This window comes from Pezoporus wallicus, unplaced genomic scaffold (assembly GCF_028554395.1).
Source record: "Pezoporus wallicus isolate ANWC-B61680 ecotype Strahan unplaced genomic scaffold, APGP_CSIRO_Pwel_v1 contig_7840, whole genome shotgun sequence".
NCBI lineage: Eukaryota > Metazoa > Chordata > Aves > Psittaciformes > Psittacidae > Pezoporus > Pezoporus wallicus.
Genome location: NW_026641737.1, coordinates 653,312 through 669,764, shown reverse-complemented (window position 1 = coordinate 669,764; position 16,453 = coordinate 653,312). Strand labels below are relative to the sequence as shown.

General features: G+C 35.0%; 1 protein-coding gene across 1 annotated transcript in view; it reads left to right on the top strand.

Moving 5' to 3' along the window:
• Positions 1-16,453, top strand: part of PRKD1 (protein kinase D1) — a 135,280-nt gene that overhangs the window by 56,773 nt on the left and 62,054 nt on the right. The window contains exon 2 of the mRNA XM_057425045.1: positions 13,797-13,935. Within this exon, the coding sequence (XP_057281028.1) occupies positions 13,797-13,935 (139 nt within the window). The remainder of the gene's footprint in view (positions 1-13,796; positions 13,936-16,453) is intronic.

The window sequence follows — 16,453 nt, the reverse complement described above, 5'->3', positions numbered from 1 at the left end:
TCGGTTAAATTTCATCTTTGCTTTTCAGAATAGAGTCCCTGTTACATCACACCAGCTTACATTCCATGTTTCCATGGGCCTGACATAGTATTTTTGCAGTCTGTGTTGCTTTTAAGTTATGCTTGTGCAGTCTCATTATTACACTACCAAGTTATCTAGTTTTTCCATAAGCCAAGGTGGTAGTTAAATAGTAGTACTGCCCTTCATGTTTTCATTTGTTAACTATGTGGATTTTATTCTCATTATTTTGAGAAGCCTACAGTTACTCAGGTAGCTCTGTTTCTCTTTTTTAAAAAGTAGCACAGTAGTTTTTCCTCCTCTCAGTTGCTCTGGAACCCAACCGTTGGCTTTATAGCTCTTTCAATTTTGCTTTGACACTTTTTGGACTTACTTATTATTATAGGTGTGCAGCTTTAGTGAGTTCCTTTCAACATCCAGGTCAACTGATGTTAGAATATAGTGTTTCATTGGTAATACCTAATACTGCATTTTCCCAAAACTGGGGGGAGGGAAGGGGGGAGAGAGCATGAAGTGAATGATAAATATTTATGGATGGTAGAACTGTTAAATTACTATAAAGTATTAGCAAAACATTTAATGGCCCTTAAGTATGCTGACAGTGATGTTTCTGCATACCTTCTGTCTTTCCTTAGTGGTTTTCTACAACTATTAAGTGTCTATTTATATCTGTTACAATCAACTTTCTGCAACTTTCTGTTTTAAACATTATATTTGTTTATGTTTGAAACATACACTTTAAAGCTTCTTTTGCAACCTGACAATTCTGTTTAGTGCATTTTATTTTTTCAAAATTAATTTAAAAATTTAATTAAGGTTTATTCACATGCTTCTCTTCAAATGATACTCTTAGTTCTGTGAGACTATTCGTAGATTCACAGAAGACTTAAGCATGTTTAATCGTTATTTCTGAGTGTGCTGAGAAATATTCCTTCAGAGATGCATGTTATTAAAGGACATACTGGTTGTAAATGGTAGCACAGCAGCTACAAGCACTTCTGTTAAGAAATAATATTGCTGACAAAATGTTTTGGAAAGGGAATCTTAGTTTAGGCCTTTGTTCTCGGGAAGATTTTTTAATTTTTAATCTCTTAACTGTGCAGTTTCTGTTGAGTGCTCATTACAGAGGCAGAAATTTTTGTGACCTCTTTGTGATCCCATACATCTTTCCGAGGTTTCTTTTTCTGTAGTGATCTTGGCCTGGCCTAATGGTTAGGACTGTATTGTAAAATACAGTTTTGAAACTTTCAGTACAGTTTTGAAACCTTCAGGTAGGAAGGTCTAGAAACACAAGTGCTTCTTCCTGAGTCACTTACTATCTAGAAGTTGTATATCTCTCTAGTATTATTATATAAAAAGTGCTATTTTTTTGTCATGTTAAAAAAAAAAATTAATCATGCTGGTTTCCAATCCCTAAACAGATGTTTGGCAAGGAAAATCCTTTTTGGTGTCGTGGACCTGCCATGATATGCGTTATTCAGATCTGCAGAGATCATTGATGAACGCTTCTATCCTCATGTTCTTTACTGTCTCTTCTAGACAGTTACCTGTTAGTATTTTGGCTTTTCTAATCCACACTTTGAATGGGGAATTAATGTATGTCACATGATATTATGATTTCTTATTTATGAGTCAGTCATCTGAATTCCTGTACAGACCTGGTTCTAGGTATGTGTGCTAATGTTGAAATGGTGTCCAACATAAGCACCCTCAGCTGGCTATAATGCCCACCTGATTATATTCCTTATAGCATTAGGGAGCCCAGAAATCCTGTTATTTGGTGTTCTCTCTTCATCCTTTATTAATAAGGATCATAGTTATTAAGAAATAGAAGTAAAATATACAGCAGACAGTGGAGGAAGCTAGTTATTGGTACTGAAAGCTGCACTGACATGCTGTTTATACTTAAAAACCACTCCTATTGCTGTTAATTCAGGAGAAGAAAGCCTTTTATAAGTGTCTTTCAAATTGTTTTACTGTATATCCTAGAACATAGAATTAATATTGTGAGCAGATGAAAGAGTACATAATTTTCAAAATCCCACTTAATACATTACTCAAAATGTAAGGGATTTCTGGGTTGGTTTAGTATTGGTTTTTTGTTTTTTGTTTTTTTTTTCCTCAGGAAGAAATTTGTGCATGCTTTTAATTACAACAGTAGTTTTCATCAGAGGTGTTTGGGTTTCTGTTTCTTTAAAAATAATACTAAAAAAAAGTTTTAAATTTATCTTTAAGCAATTACCTAAACTGACATCTATCTTGAAGAAAGTGAAGTGTAGTTTTGAAGCAGAAAGTAGATATAAACAATTGAGAATGATCTTAGGTCTCTTACCTTTATTAGATCTCTCTAGCTGTCTTATCTCATACACAGAAACTGTGACTGCATGTAAGTAGTTTATATGTTGTTCAGTCTATAAAAAGATCAAAGGCGCATGTTCTATGTCTGTGTAGTCTGTTGAGTTACGTACCTGACTGGGTCTCCTGAATAGATGCTTGTTCAGGGATAAGTAAAACACATGCTGATGGTAGAGTCTTACAGAAATGTTTTAGGTTTTATTTTGGTTTGGGGTAGGAGATAGTATTTTTTGTTTGTTTGTTTTTAAATAATGTGTAGAATTGGCTCCTGAATTGGTTTCTTTGTATCTTTCTTAAATTAAGAGCTTCTTTTCCTAGATGGTAGTATATAGCATAGAGTTAATGAGACTGCAGCTTCAGAAATAGTGAATGCTTGTGAGCAAGGGGCTCTTTAGTCACTGTCCATTTTTCATTAAAGGAACTAGTAAAATAATTTGATTTTGTTAGTGATTCATCATCCTTTTTCTGCCTACTCCCTGAAGGACATGAAAGTTTCTGCTCCAGTTCTCAACCTTCTTGATGAGAACAGCAATCTGTTCATGAAGTATCTGTGTAAATGGATGCCTGTCAACAGTCTGACACTCTTGTCACATTCTGCTCCTAAATATTTCTCAGGAGGTCCCCATATTGCCTTAGAGAAATGTGGCATTAATGGATCAGTGTTAGTAGAATAGTGCTCCCATGTTCCCGGTTGGAAATAACTGAGAAGACGCAAACTGTTAGTGCTCTTCCTCAGTACTGCTGCCAGTTGAAAATTTTCAGGGGAATTATGCAGCATATGCAGATGTGGTATATGTGGTAATACTTCTGGCTCCAACAGGGTGTGTGTCCTGGGTTCAGCAGTAGCAGTCATTTTTCTCCTTCTTGGTAGCTGGTGCAGTGCAGTGTTTTGACTTTCAGCTCGGGAACAGAGCTGATAACAATGATGTTTTGGTTTGGCCAAGGACTTTGTGAGCCTCATGCTCTGCCAGGGAGGAGGGGAAGCCGGGAGGAAGCAGAGACAGGACACCTGACCCAAACTGACCAAAGAGGTATTCCATACCACAGCACGTCATGCCCAGGAGGTAACTGGGAGTTAGCCGGAAGGGCTGGGAGACTGCAGGGTTGGAGGAAGCATCGGTCAGAGCTTGGTCGGGCTGGGGGGGGGGGGGGGGGCGAGTTATCAGTCGGCTGGTGGTGAGGTGTTGTATTCTCTTCCCTTGTTATTTCCTTTATCATTGTTATTATTAGTGGTAGCAGTAGTGATTTGTGTTATACCTTAGTTACTAAACTGTTCTTATCTCAACCCGTGGGAGTTGTATTCTTTTCGATTCTCCTCTCTGTCCCTCCGGGAGTAGGAGGACGGCAAGAAGGGCGGGGAGTGAGTGAATGAGCCCTCTGCCTGATTTTAAACCACGACAGTGTGAAGACCAGTTTCTCTTGAGTTTCATTGTGTATTTATTATTACTACTTTTCTGTATATTCCAATTGAATTAATCTTTTAATCTACATGACAGTCACCTACACAAGTATGCTTTGATTTGCATGGCACGTGACTGTTTCAAGTTTTATGGGACAAATTTATGAGAGTGTTTTTGCAGTGTCTGAATTATTGGATGTACTTTTTCTCTACATCTGCTTGACTATGTCATCTTCACTGCATTGGAAGCTGTAATAGAGTATTCACAAAATGCTGAGGAAGTAGCAGTAAAAAAGCTAACTTTTGGAAAAGATAAATTATATTTAAGAGTCAGTTGTTATTTTAAATTAAGGTAGTCTTTATGTGGTAATAATGAAAATCATTTTCCAAGACATAACATATATATACATGATAATCCATTACATGTAGTAGTTCAGATTGAATTACTTCCACAGAAGTCTTAATGAAAAATAAACCTGATCTTTTTAATGGAAATGGAGAAAGTTGTATTAGTGTCCTGTGGTAGCACAAATGGAGTTAGACTAATTATGCTCAAGTTCTCTTTGTTTGAGAAAGAACTGTTATTATTTAAGATTTTTCATGTTTAATTTCATGTATCTGGTGGGTTGACTGCAGCCAGTAGCCACTTGCCAGATTCAGGCCAGGAGTAGTGAGAGAAAACTAAACACACACACACAGAGTCTTCAGATTTTTTAAAAATCCCAAAAGCAACATTGCCAGGAATCAGGATCTACAGTCACCATGATTTTACCAAAGTTTTCAATTGCAACCACACAAGCAAAATTTAACAATCTTTTTGAGCCATGTTTCTGATGTGTCAACTTTGGTTTTGTTTGCTGTTGATCAAAAGAGTCTAGATTTGAGAAAAAAAAACCAAACCACAAACAAAACCCACAAATGCTGTGTAGTATTGTTAAGATGCTTTTATTTTGATTCTCTTCCTGTATCTCTTGATGCTTGCCCTGAACTGGTAGTCTGCATAGGAGTAGCAATGTGATGTATACTCAACATTTCTGGCAGTGAGCCCCATAAGTGTCCAAGGCAAGCCTACAGGCAGTGACAGGAGGCATAGGTAGCAAGAAAACATGTATGTGTAAAGATACAACGCAAAGGAAGCAACTCCTGCCGTGAATGGCCACAGGGAAAAACAACCGGTACTCAAAGAGGCTGACAAAAAGGTTGTTCAGAGGTCACACTGTATCCAAAATAGCTATGTTTCTATGTTTCACCATGGCCATGTTTCATCTGTTTCATGGATATTTCTGTGAGGGAACTCAGCTGTATTTTTCCTCTGTGGTCATGATTGTTCCATAAGTGGCAGCTGGAGAAAAACTTGTAGCTTGATGCCAGTCTAGGTCAATGTGTGTGGTGGGCAAAGTACTCTGTTCCTGGTCAGAAGGAGATTAAGGAATCTGATTTCTTCAACAAGTCACTGCTGCAAACAGAATTGGAGAAATATTTGTTATCTAAAATACTGTTTATATCACAAACAATAAGAGGATCGCTCCTTTCTGACAGCCCATTTGGAAAAGTCTTGTTCTGTGCTGCAGGCATCAGGTTGCGCTTTGTAGAACATGTAATTAGTTGAGAATTGTAGTATAAAGAATAAATACTATAAATAGGGAATGATACCACACATATTAAAGCATGAAGAAGCTTAACTGATGTTAGAAATGTACCAAATGGCAATGGTTCTCTGAAATTCTATGTACAAATATATCTCTATATAAATCTTAACGAGAATACAGGCTTAAACAGTGGCTCAAAATCACATGAACTTTTTAGTTGTTTAATTGTGTCCTTCCTGATAGAGTTTGAGCTGTGCCAAGTCATGCACTTTCAGATTATGCCCAGACAGTTTGGGTCCTAGCATGTGTAAGGGACTGTTTAAAATAAGCAGTGGGAATGTCATCTCCCTGCTTCTGGGAAAGAGGTCAGCTATATGGCAGTGAGCTGTTTCTATGCCACTTAGCCTTGAATCCAGAGAATGGTTCCTTGCTGGTTTAGTGGATGTAGGCTTAGAAACGTCTTGTTTTCACTTAGCCATTAGATCAGAAGCTTATTTTCTGATCTAATCACTGATCTAATCACTTCTGATCTAATCACTTCTGATCTAATCTGTCTTCTAATACTTTTTCAGGAATGCAAAGGCAAAAAGAAAGCAAGGATCTGTACTGCTGTTCTCATTTGCCTTAATCCATGTAACCTGGCTCCTTGCTGCTATCCTGAAGGCTCAGAAGACATAAAGGTCTTTCCTATACTTTGTTCCAAGCATATTTTTCTTGCTTTGGTGATCCCTCTTCCTAACTTTTCAAAATTTCTTCGGTTGCTTTTTACCTTTCCAATGCAAGACCTTTGCTCATCAATCACTGGTCTTCCTTTCTGTGCCTCTGACAAATGGGCTTGACTTCACCTGTGTTGGGTAGTACTGCGTTGTAGGCAGTATCAAGTTGACCCATACTATTTCTTTTTCTGATATTTTTCTTTCCTGTACAGCTTAAAGGTGATTGCTTGGGGAATATAGAAAAGAAAGAAGGAGAGGAAGAAAAAAAAAATAGGCATTTATTGCCCATCCTTGTTGTTTGGTTGCCTGGCAGGTGCAAATGCAATCAGTGGAAAGGTCTAGAGCAACTCACCGTTTCTGAGCTGTCTTAAGACAGCATGAAACATCCTGGAAGGAGATGGAGATGCCATTGCTACTGGAGCAGGCACCAGCTCCTCTTCTTACTCAGATGTTCTTAAATATATTCTGTATAGCCATAGTGTGAAATTCTGTTTAAGCTCCAGAGTTTGTGTTAGTTTGTAGTAACTAGTGGTGCATGTGAAGAAAGTTTTTGAATGATTGTTTTTTTACACCAAAACTGTGAAGTCTTGTGATATTTTCTTTACGCATATGTTACTAATATTTTCATGAAAGTTTTGTGCTTGGTAATAGAGCGAGTTAATAACGACTTCTACAATTAAGTGAGAAATTAGGCAGTCCTTATGGCCAAAATTTCTCTGCTGTGTTGTAACCTTTGCAGAGAAAGGAAATCCTGGCTTCTAAAAATAAAATGCATTGTTATATTAAGAATGTAAAAGAAGAGTGTTTCAGTTTGGTTATTATGATTGTTTCAAAAAGTGTTGTACATTTATATATTTCTTTTAAAAGTGTTGTATCAGTATAAGACTACTTATTTATTTTTACACAAGTTACGGTTAGGTCAGCAATCTTGTTTAGGTTAGGTCAACCTAACTTGTGTTTTAGCACAAGTTCAGCAAGTTAGGTTAGGTCAACAAACGTTCAGTGTGACTCAACTTCTCCACATGCTCTGAGGGCATTGTTTAGCCCACAGTCCTTATGTGGGCTGGATCATTATCTTTCTGCTGTGAAAAACTTCCATGTTTTATCAAGGTTCTTATTGCTGTTAGGGTAATCGCTAAGGATTTCTCTAAGAGGAAGGCTTGCAGAAATCTAATTTAGGAGGAAAATATAGTTATCACTAAAAAAGACAGTTCAACTTAATGTTAAGAAAAAGGTCAATGAAGACTGAAAAACTTAAAAAGATAACTCTGATTACTTCATACAATAAAGCAACAGAAACTGTCCCTTACAGGAAATGTGTGAAGTCGTAGTAACATATAAAAAAACAGAAACAAGAAGCCTTTTGATTGCACCTTTAGAACTCAGCTATCTACCTGTTCTGTTAACAAAACCATGACAATTCTAGTATGATTAAAAGAAAGATATATATATTTATTTTTTTCTTTTCCAAAATGATCACAGCAACAGGCTTTTTCAACTGTTGGATTACATTAGTAAATGTAAACAGACATCAGTATTTTCCAGCTTTTTCCAGATAAAGTTCTGTATATGGAAAAAATTAATTTCTTATCAGATTTTCATTGCTAATCTTCCAAATACATAATTATTAAACCAAACTGTTCAGAGAGTTGTCTGTTCCTAGACATTTTCACTTTTCCTTTTAATTTCTACTAGAAATTAACTACATTTCTAATAGAAATTTAATAAACCAAGCTTTCTGCTGCAGTGAGAGGCAGAATACATTATCAATTCAGATAACTGTATATGCTTAATTAATTATTGAAAAGATCCCAGTTAATATTGGTTATGTGTTAATATTTTGATATATTAGGTGTTTTAAAGTTCTCTTTAATAATAAAACCATTTGATTATTACAGTAACTGGATAGAGTTTTAAATATCACCCTTTTTTCAGCAGTTTGTCTTTTATCCTTGTATTGAGAACAATCCTTAATAAGACAGCACAGTTCTGGATCTACATAGTCCAGCTTGTGCCTGCATGTATGGCATTGAAATTACTGACTGATACAATGGATGATGGTTTAAATGAATTACTGAATATTTCATAAGTTTTAGTGAAATTTGAGTCTGGTTTATTTTTTTCTCTATCATCACTTTAAATCTTTTTAAATGAAAATACAGAATTTGCATAATTATTTTGCTTCTATACAGTTATTGGTGAAATATTTTGGTGAATTTTCTTGAGATGTTTACAGTTGCTAAGGGTAAAAACACTTCAATGATTTCTTCTGCTTTGGTATCTGCTGAGGAAAGGTTAGTGCTGAGCCTTTTTTCACCCTGGATGTTTTATGGATAATCTGCTGCCATAGTACCCACAAGCTGGGCAATAGCAAACTATTACTTGGGATCCTGATCAGCAGGTGTTTTTCATCTGAAAAGTGATTCTAAGGCTAATGGGTAGGTAACAGTTACATGATATTTTCAGGAAATGAAAGAAGCACACAACTTCAGTCAGCTTACCAATGACTTCAGATGTTAGTAGTGTTTGCTGTTGTTACCATAAGAGCTGCTCCCATATCATATAAAACATCTTTTATACGAATGTTTACACAGCAGTTTTTTTAAGGCTCAGTGTTTGGAATGAACGTCTGGTACACTTTTCCCAAATACTATACTTCTGTTGTGGTAACATCTAAGGAGAAACTCTTGGCATAATGTAAGACAAGTATTGCTGAAAAAGCAAGAGTGAGAATGCTCAAAACTGACCTGTAGGTCTTTATTGTTGAAATTTTTAGAAGTAAACCTTAGAGTAATTGCACGTCTTGAGAGGTATGTATATACATTTTATTTCTTGTGGAGATGTAAATGATTAAAAGCAGTACTAAAGTAGTATTCAGTCTGTGAATGATCTCTGCATCTACATTCAGTAAATATTGAATATTGAGCACTGATAAACTAACAAATTAAAATCACTGTTACTCAGCAATATATGGATTGTATTCAGAATTGTAATACAGTTGTAATCACTGCAAGCAACACTAATGTATGCTATCTTGTCAGAGAATATTTCATTTTTCATTTTAAAGTGGACAAGTAAAAAAATAACTTGCAGCTTGATCCTGAAACATTGTCTTGCTAAAACTTACAGCAGTCCCCTTTTGTCATCTGTGAAACTGACTTTGAAATGGAGATTATCTCTGAATTATAAATTTTCCTCATCAAGCCGGCTGACATCAATTTGACTCTACTGTGACATAATTTTATATTTGTCTACATGGATGCTGTTTTACACTCATGACTGAAACCTTTTGTCCTGAAAACTTATATGTGTGTGCTTTATAAATAGTCATATTGATCTGTATAGTGGAATTGTAAGTCAGTTTAGTGCAGCTTTAAAGGATGCAGAATCCAGATCTTGAAGTTTCAAGCCTGGTAAACAGTTAGTTTTACTGCCAGAATTTTGTTTCTTCATGGGAACAATGAAATATTTTTTTCTACGGCATTGTCAGTATGATGAAGAACGACGTATTTCCTTTTTCACTTGTTAGATTAGATAATAACTTGCATTGAGAATAGTACTTGTTTATATGTGATACTACTTTTGCAACAGTTTAACAGCTGTGCATGGTAATATCTCTGCCTTTACCTCTGCTACCTTACAGACTACTTATCAGTAATACAGATTGAGGGAATGATACAGTGTTTCCCCTGTAAGTCTGTTGCACTGACATAAACATAATAGTGAATGTCATCTTCATATCAAGGCTGGACAACTTTAACTGTTCTTATAGTAAAGCTAATATTTGTACCTACGTTTTCTAAGGATAGTTAATATTTTAATTAAAAAAAAGAAAGTCTTCTGTCAGTTACCTTTGGTTTAGTAAATTGGCTGGAACCAGATCTGTTGGAACTAGATAATCTTTAAGGTCCTTTCCAACCCTAATCATTCTATGATTCTGCGATTCTGCTTAATAAGTGAGTAAATAATGTAAAAATTAGCAATACGGATGTAATCATACTTTTTATCAAAACTGTCCCCATTTCTACTAGATAATGTATTTTTTTAGTACCCTGATTGTTGGGTCATATGAGGTTATCTACTTTATCCTTCTATCCCAACATAGAAAGATCAGCTTTCAGATTCCTGACATTAGTTTAACTTGTCTGTTAAAAAACCCTCCAGTAATAGAGATTCCTTTTCTTAGGCATTACTTATAAGATTACTTTTTAAAATTCTTACCCTTGCAAGGCTTTTCTTGCCTCCAGTTTAATTCCTTGCAATATATCCCTTCGTATGTTTTTGATTTGCTAATCCTTAATGTTCTTTGTAGAGGAGAAACAGATTATTCGCTTCCTTATTGTCATCAGGATTTAAAGACTTCAACCATTCATGCCTGCATCTCCCTCCCCCCCCCTCCCCGGGACTGCATGTATCTAGGCTGGAGAACCTTCCTTTTTATGGAGAATGTTTCCTATATGTTAGTGATCTTGCACATCTCTCATAAATTGATTTTAAGTAGCAAAATTGAAAGTACAAATTTGGAAAATAGAAATAAGGCTCTTAAAAGGTTTCACATTGCACATTGGATAGTGTCTTCAACAGTAATTTAATTCCTTCTTATCTGTATTTTCTTCTGATTTTTTTTTTTCCTAAGTGGTTTTATGAAAAAATACTCTCAGCTTTTCCAGAACTTCGGTGTCTATGGCAAATTTTCAGCTTATCTTCAGATACACTGAATCTTCCATTCTTAGACTGAATGTGTTTTGTAGTTTCAATTGTCTTAGAAGTTCGCTGTCCAATATTCCTTCTCATTATTCTGGAAAGTATCTAATAAATAACATCAAGACGGGGATAGACTTTTATTAATACAGAAGTTTTGCTGAATTGCAAATCTGGGATGCAGAATTGTTTGTAAGGGATATAAACCATGTTAGCTGATGTTTCTGTTTCTAAAAAAAAGGGGGAGGGGCACACTTGCAATACAGAACTGTGGCAATTTAACAAGTCATTGTGCTGTAAAGGTTATTTATCCTGTTTCAGTTGTAAACTAATGTACCCTATATCAAACCACTGGAAACAGTTTAAGTTGATACATTTTATTTCACACTTGGAGTAGACAGACATTGTGTATATGGACAGTTATGATGTCTCGAGACTTGTTAAGCATCCAGAAGTAGATCCTGTTTCTGAACCACATGTAAACAGTTTCCTACTCTTCTGATTCTAAAATAATCAGAAACAATGTGCTTTCTCTTTATAGCAGTGAACATTTTACTTCTGGCAATTTCACTTTAAGCAACTATTTTACTGAAACAATGGCTTTTATTACTGCTGTAAATTTAGATCCAATACCATTGGGTTTAGTTAGTTCTTAGTTAGCTCAGCTTTAATTAGCTTTTAGATAGTTTGACATATATGAATTTCCTATTTTGTTCTGTATTTGGCAAAAATAAGTGCTATTTGTACTGTTCTAGTACCAAGCAATATGGCTGCTTTTTGTTTACTTTTGTTTGTGCAAATCAACATTATTGTTGGCAGGAGTAGTCTTAGCTGAGGGAATATTTTTATCACTGTTGCAGCAGTTGGTCCTTCTACAATGTTTGGAGAATCACACCATCAGAATTATTTTCTTGGCATGAGAGTAGTTTATCTGGGGAAAACGAACTTGAATCCATAAGATAGTTCTTGTATACAATTAAAAATGTTGTGATTTAATTTATTTTTCTCTACAGAATATAATAAATGGTACCTCAAAATACACTTATTTATACACACATATATAATACATGTCTTACAGCACGTACTTTTCTAGGTAGAAGAACATACTTTTATAGGTAAAAGAAATAGAGCTAGTTCAAAAAGAGCAAATGGAATGGGAATATAAAGAGAGCACCAGTGGTTTAAGTCATAGTGAGTAATAATGACTGCATATGGTTAAGAATGGCTCCTGGCTTCCCAGGAAAAGGCACTTTTCTAAGGAGAGTATGAAGCAAGCAAAAGGTGCCTGCACAGTGAAATCATGCAAATATGGCAGCATGTCATTACTTCATTGGTTATTTCATGACAAAATGTGACTTATGCCAGGCCAACAACACCATTAGAAGTGTGGCTTATATGAAAATTTTATTTTAAATAAACAAAAATTCAGTATTCATCTTTATTAATATTATTTACTATTCAACTGAGACTGTGAATATGAATGGTTAACTAATTACTAAGAAAGATTTAAGAATATGTATCTCTGCTAGATTTGTCATCGTAAGGCCTGTTTAGAAGTACATGTGTTGATGTTGGTGCCAGCCTATTCAAAGTTCGGTAATAGCTTGCTAAATTTTCCCATTCATAATTAGTTGATGATAAAGGTGTTGAAAGAAATAGTATATTGTATAGATAAGTGATCCAGTTAGGATTTTTAATGTTTGCACAGTGCACATGAAAAAAAATTCTACATTTTTAAACACATGCACTACAGGAAAATTTTGCAGGTACTTGTGAGAATGTTTTTAGATTTCTGGTAATTGTTTCTGTTGAGTATAAAACCTTTATGAATAACTAGATACAACAAATTTAGGGTTTTTTTTTCCTAACAGGTAATCTGTCCAAACAAAAATTTGCAGTGCTTTGGTACTTATGATATCATCTGGAATAAGATGACAAAACTTCAGAGAATTAGATGCATTTCACTCAAACCAGGGATGTGACCATTTTGTGTCTGTCTTCACTTCATGCTTTGAAGCTTAAAAACCCCCATAACTTGGGATACTTGGATAGGTTCCAAAGCTTCCAGTAATCAGTAATTAATATATTGTTTTAAAGTACTTTTTGCTGGGTTCCTTCTCTTCTGCATTGTTTTCAAAGTCATTATAACCTTAAAACCTGCTAGTTTATCTCTTGAACTATGTTTATCATTATGTTTCATTTACTAAATACTGATAAGGTTCCCAAATAATACACGGAGTAGTCCAGTGATGTTAAATTGAGTTTTCATGTATCAGGAAAAGGAGGTTTCTTGGTTGTGTTTTCAAAACAAAGTCTTAGTTTTTTAAGTTGGAAGCATGAAAAAAATTGTGCTGCAGGAAACAAAAATGAGCACCCAAACCTGAAAAAACCTGTTGCTTAGATAATAGTGTTGCTTAGATTATAACTCAAGTTTAGTTTGTAACCTCTGAGTTTTAAAAAATATATTTTTTAAACAGGGTTTAATATGGTTTCAAAGCTCCAACTTCTTTGCATCAAAGGAAATTATTATGATTATGTTTGGAACCATTGTTTTATGTGTCTAGTCTCAAGAAATTGGTTATTTTCTAATAAGCTATGATTTAGGCATTGCATCTTGGCTAGAGCTGAAAAATATTTCTTCCGGCCACAAGTCATCTTTTGGGCAGTAATCTGGAGAGAGACCACAGAATCATATAGACTGGGAGGGAGCTCCTTAAGTCATCTAGCCCAAACAACTGCTCCAGGAGGGTCTAATTAGATCACCTTGCTCAGGAACTTGTCTTTGAAAAAGCAGCAGTGGCAAAGGGATGCACTTAAATCTCTCATTTCCTAATTGGCACCGCATTGCTCACAAAGAAGGAGCCATTTTCAGAATATAGTGATGAATAGCTGAAAAAAATATATATTGTGTTTGGTACTAGTCTAGTCTGCCCTTAAAATTTAATTAAATATATTATTTTTATAGTTACGTATCTTACAGTGTTGTAAATTCTCATGGGTTTGCATTTGCATTTGCAGTTCCCAGAATGTGGTTTCTATGGAATGTATGACAAAATTCTGCTCTTCCGCCATGACCCTACTTCTGAAAACATTCTCCAGTTGGTGAAATCAGCTGCAGATATCCAAGAAGGAGACCTAGTTGAAGTTGTCTTGTCAGGTAACTAAAAACCAACGAAAATTTCTGTCATGCTTTTGTAACTGAAAATATACACAATATTTTTTGTCCCACATGGGATTCAGGAAAACGAGAAATTTTATTTGTGTGGACTTTAATCTACACTGGGTAAAGATCTTTCTCAGATATATGTATAGGCATATTATGCCTATTAATTATTTTTTCCTTATTGCACTGTATACTTTTTAACAATCTTGAGTACAAATTTAACAATAAGCACAAATTCTATGACTGGAATGAAGAGGAAGTCTATGCCTAGGAAATACAAGCGCCAGAGGCAACTAGTTGATAATATCAGTTGTGCAAAGACAGAGTATGAAGGTTAGAATCTGAAAGTTACTATCAGGTGAAGGGATGTAAGAAGAGGTGTAGTATGAGTGAATTATGAGTTGAAAGGCCAAATTTTGGAGGCAGTGAAATGACAAATGGATTTAAGGAACATGTTTGGTCAGCAGAGCGGCCATAAAGAGTAGATTACTCTAAATGAAGTAGGAAATAAGGACAAATTCTGTGACTGGAATGTAGAGGAATTCTGCAGATGCTGTTATGTGTCCATAGGACTTGTCAAAATCTTAGATGTAAGAAGAGATGAGGTACGTGACTAGGAATGATGCAAAGTTCTCAAGGGAATGCTGTAGAGTGCTGGAACTATAAAGTTGTGAAAATGGTATTTGATAGATAAAGCTTAGAAGATGGTTGAAGGGCTTTATTTTTGCAGTTGGAGCATGCAGTTAGTGCATCTGGAAGGACACTTAAAAATAGGAAGACGCATATGTCATATAAAAGTAGACATTGTATCTATAGAAGAGTGTAGGATTAGTGAAAAGAAAGCCAAAGTCCTAATGGATGCTGAAAAGAGAGGAGGTGAGAGTTAGGTCACATAATCTAAGCCAACTGAGCTTTTAAATATAGTTTTCTTGTACAGGACCCTGTTCCATACTCTTTGATTAGAATAGGAAGGCATAGAATGCATAGAAATAAGAAATAATGCAAGTCATTCCTGAAAGTCATCATTCATCTTCTGCTTTTTTCTATTGGGAAACAGTTTTTTTTTCCTTTTGAAAAGATAATTTCTATTTCACATTTCACACAGAATATAATCACTCCAGATGAGTAAATCAGGTTTAGCTGGAAAAAATAAACAAGGAATTTAGTGCTTTATTTGATGTATTGTTCATATGCTTTTGAAATGGAAGCCACATATCTTCCAGTTTGGCTAAATTAGGCAAGTAGCTGTTTTAATCTTCAAGAGCAGCACTTCATGCAGTACTTGCAAGTTCTAAAGGAAAACTATATTGTTTAAGAGAATTAGGGAATTTAGGGCTTTAGTTGAAGCATCTCTCCACAAAAGTGGTCAAGCATAAATAACTGCAATATTTAGAGGAAAACTGCGTGAAAGTGTGAGTGGTACATACAGTTGCCTGGGATCTGTATTTATTTATTTTTTTCCCCTCCATCTCAGAGTATAAATTGCTGGCTGGAGGCCTGGAATTTTTAATATCACACAGTACTGTTGTACTGCCTTCTAGTAACCAAATCTTAGCTAAAGGTAGATCCCCAAAATGCACTCTTCTCTTACCCATCAGCTGCATCATGTCATCTGATTTGATTTTTGAGGAACTCATAAAAAAAAAATCATCTGTCTTTATTACCTTGTTATTGATTTACATGATTTCTGCAATGGGCTGTTTCTCTTTTTCAATTTACAGACTTTATCAACTGTGTCAAAAGTTGTGCAGCTGCAGCAGTTTGTCATGATGGTTTAAAAAATAGAAACAAAGAAAAAGAAAATTTGGAATTTAAAGAATCCAAATCTTTTAGAAGGCCATTGTAATGGACGAAATTCATAGATTAAGAGAATTGTTGTTTCTCATAAATTTACAAAGCAGGACACCTGTGTAAGATTATGATGTACTGAGAACTAAGTATATTATAATTTTCTTACAGAGTTTCATAGTTTTACAGTAAATAGGGTGTGATCATACCTGCATAGTCATAGTGTTTCTGAGCCTTCAGTTCTTGATTTCGTTAACTTCTTTTTACTTAAAAAAAAAAAAAGAGTATCTCTAATCCCTGAGAATAGTTCTTGTTTCAGTTTTATCATCCTATTAGCAGTAGTTACTAATAGAATTAGTTTCTTTCTGTCTCTTTTACTGTTTTGTTATGTTTCAGTTTTGTGTCCTTTCATCCATGTCGTCCAGTAAATCTAAGACTATTATGGAAAATACAAGGGAAAAGTATTGCTATCTCTTTAACAAACTACAAGGCAAGTGCCAAAAGCTGTTTCAGATGTTACTTGTGGAGTGCCTAATTTATGTAACTGTAACTACAGCCATCACTCATGTCCTTACTAAAATGAAGTGGCTTTTTTAACTTATGAATCAGGGTTGAGGAATCCTAACACTCTTCCAGCAAGTTATACTGGTTTCTTAATTCCGTATAGCCCAAAGACTATGGTTTTGTTTTCATATTTTTATAGAGCAATTGAAGCAATAATTTT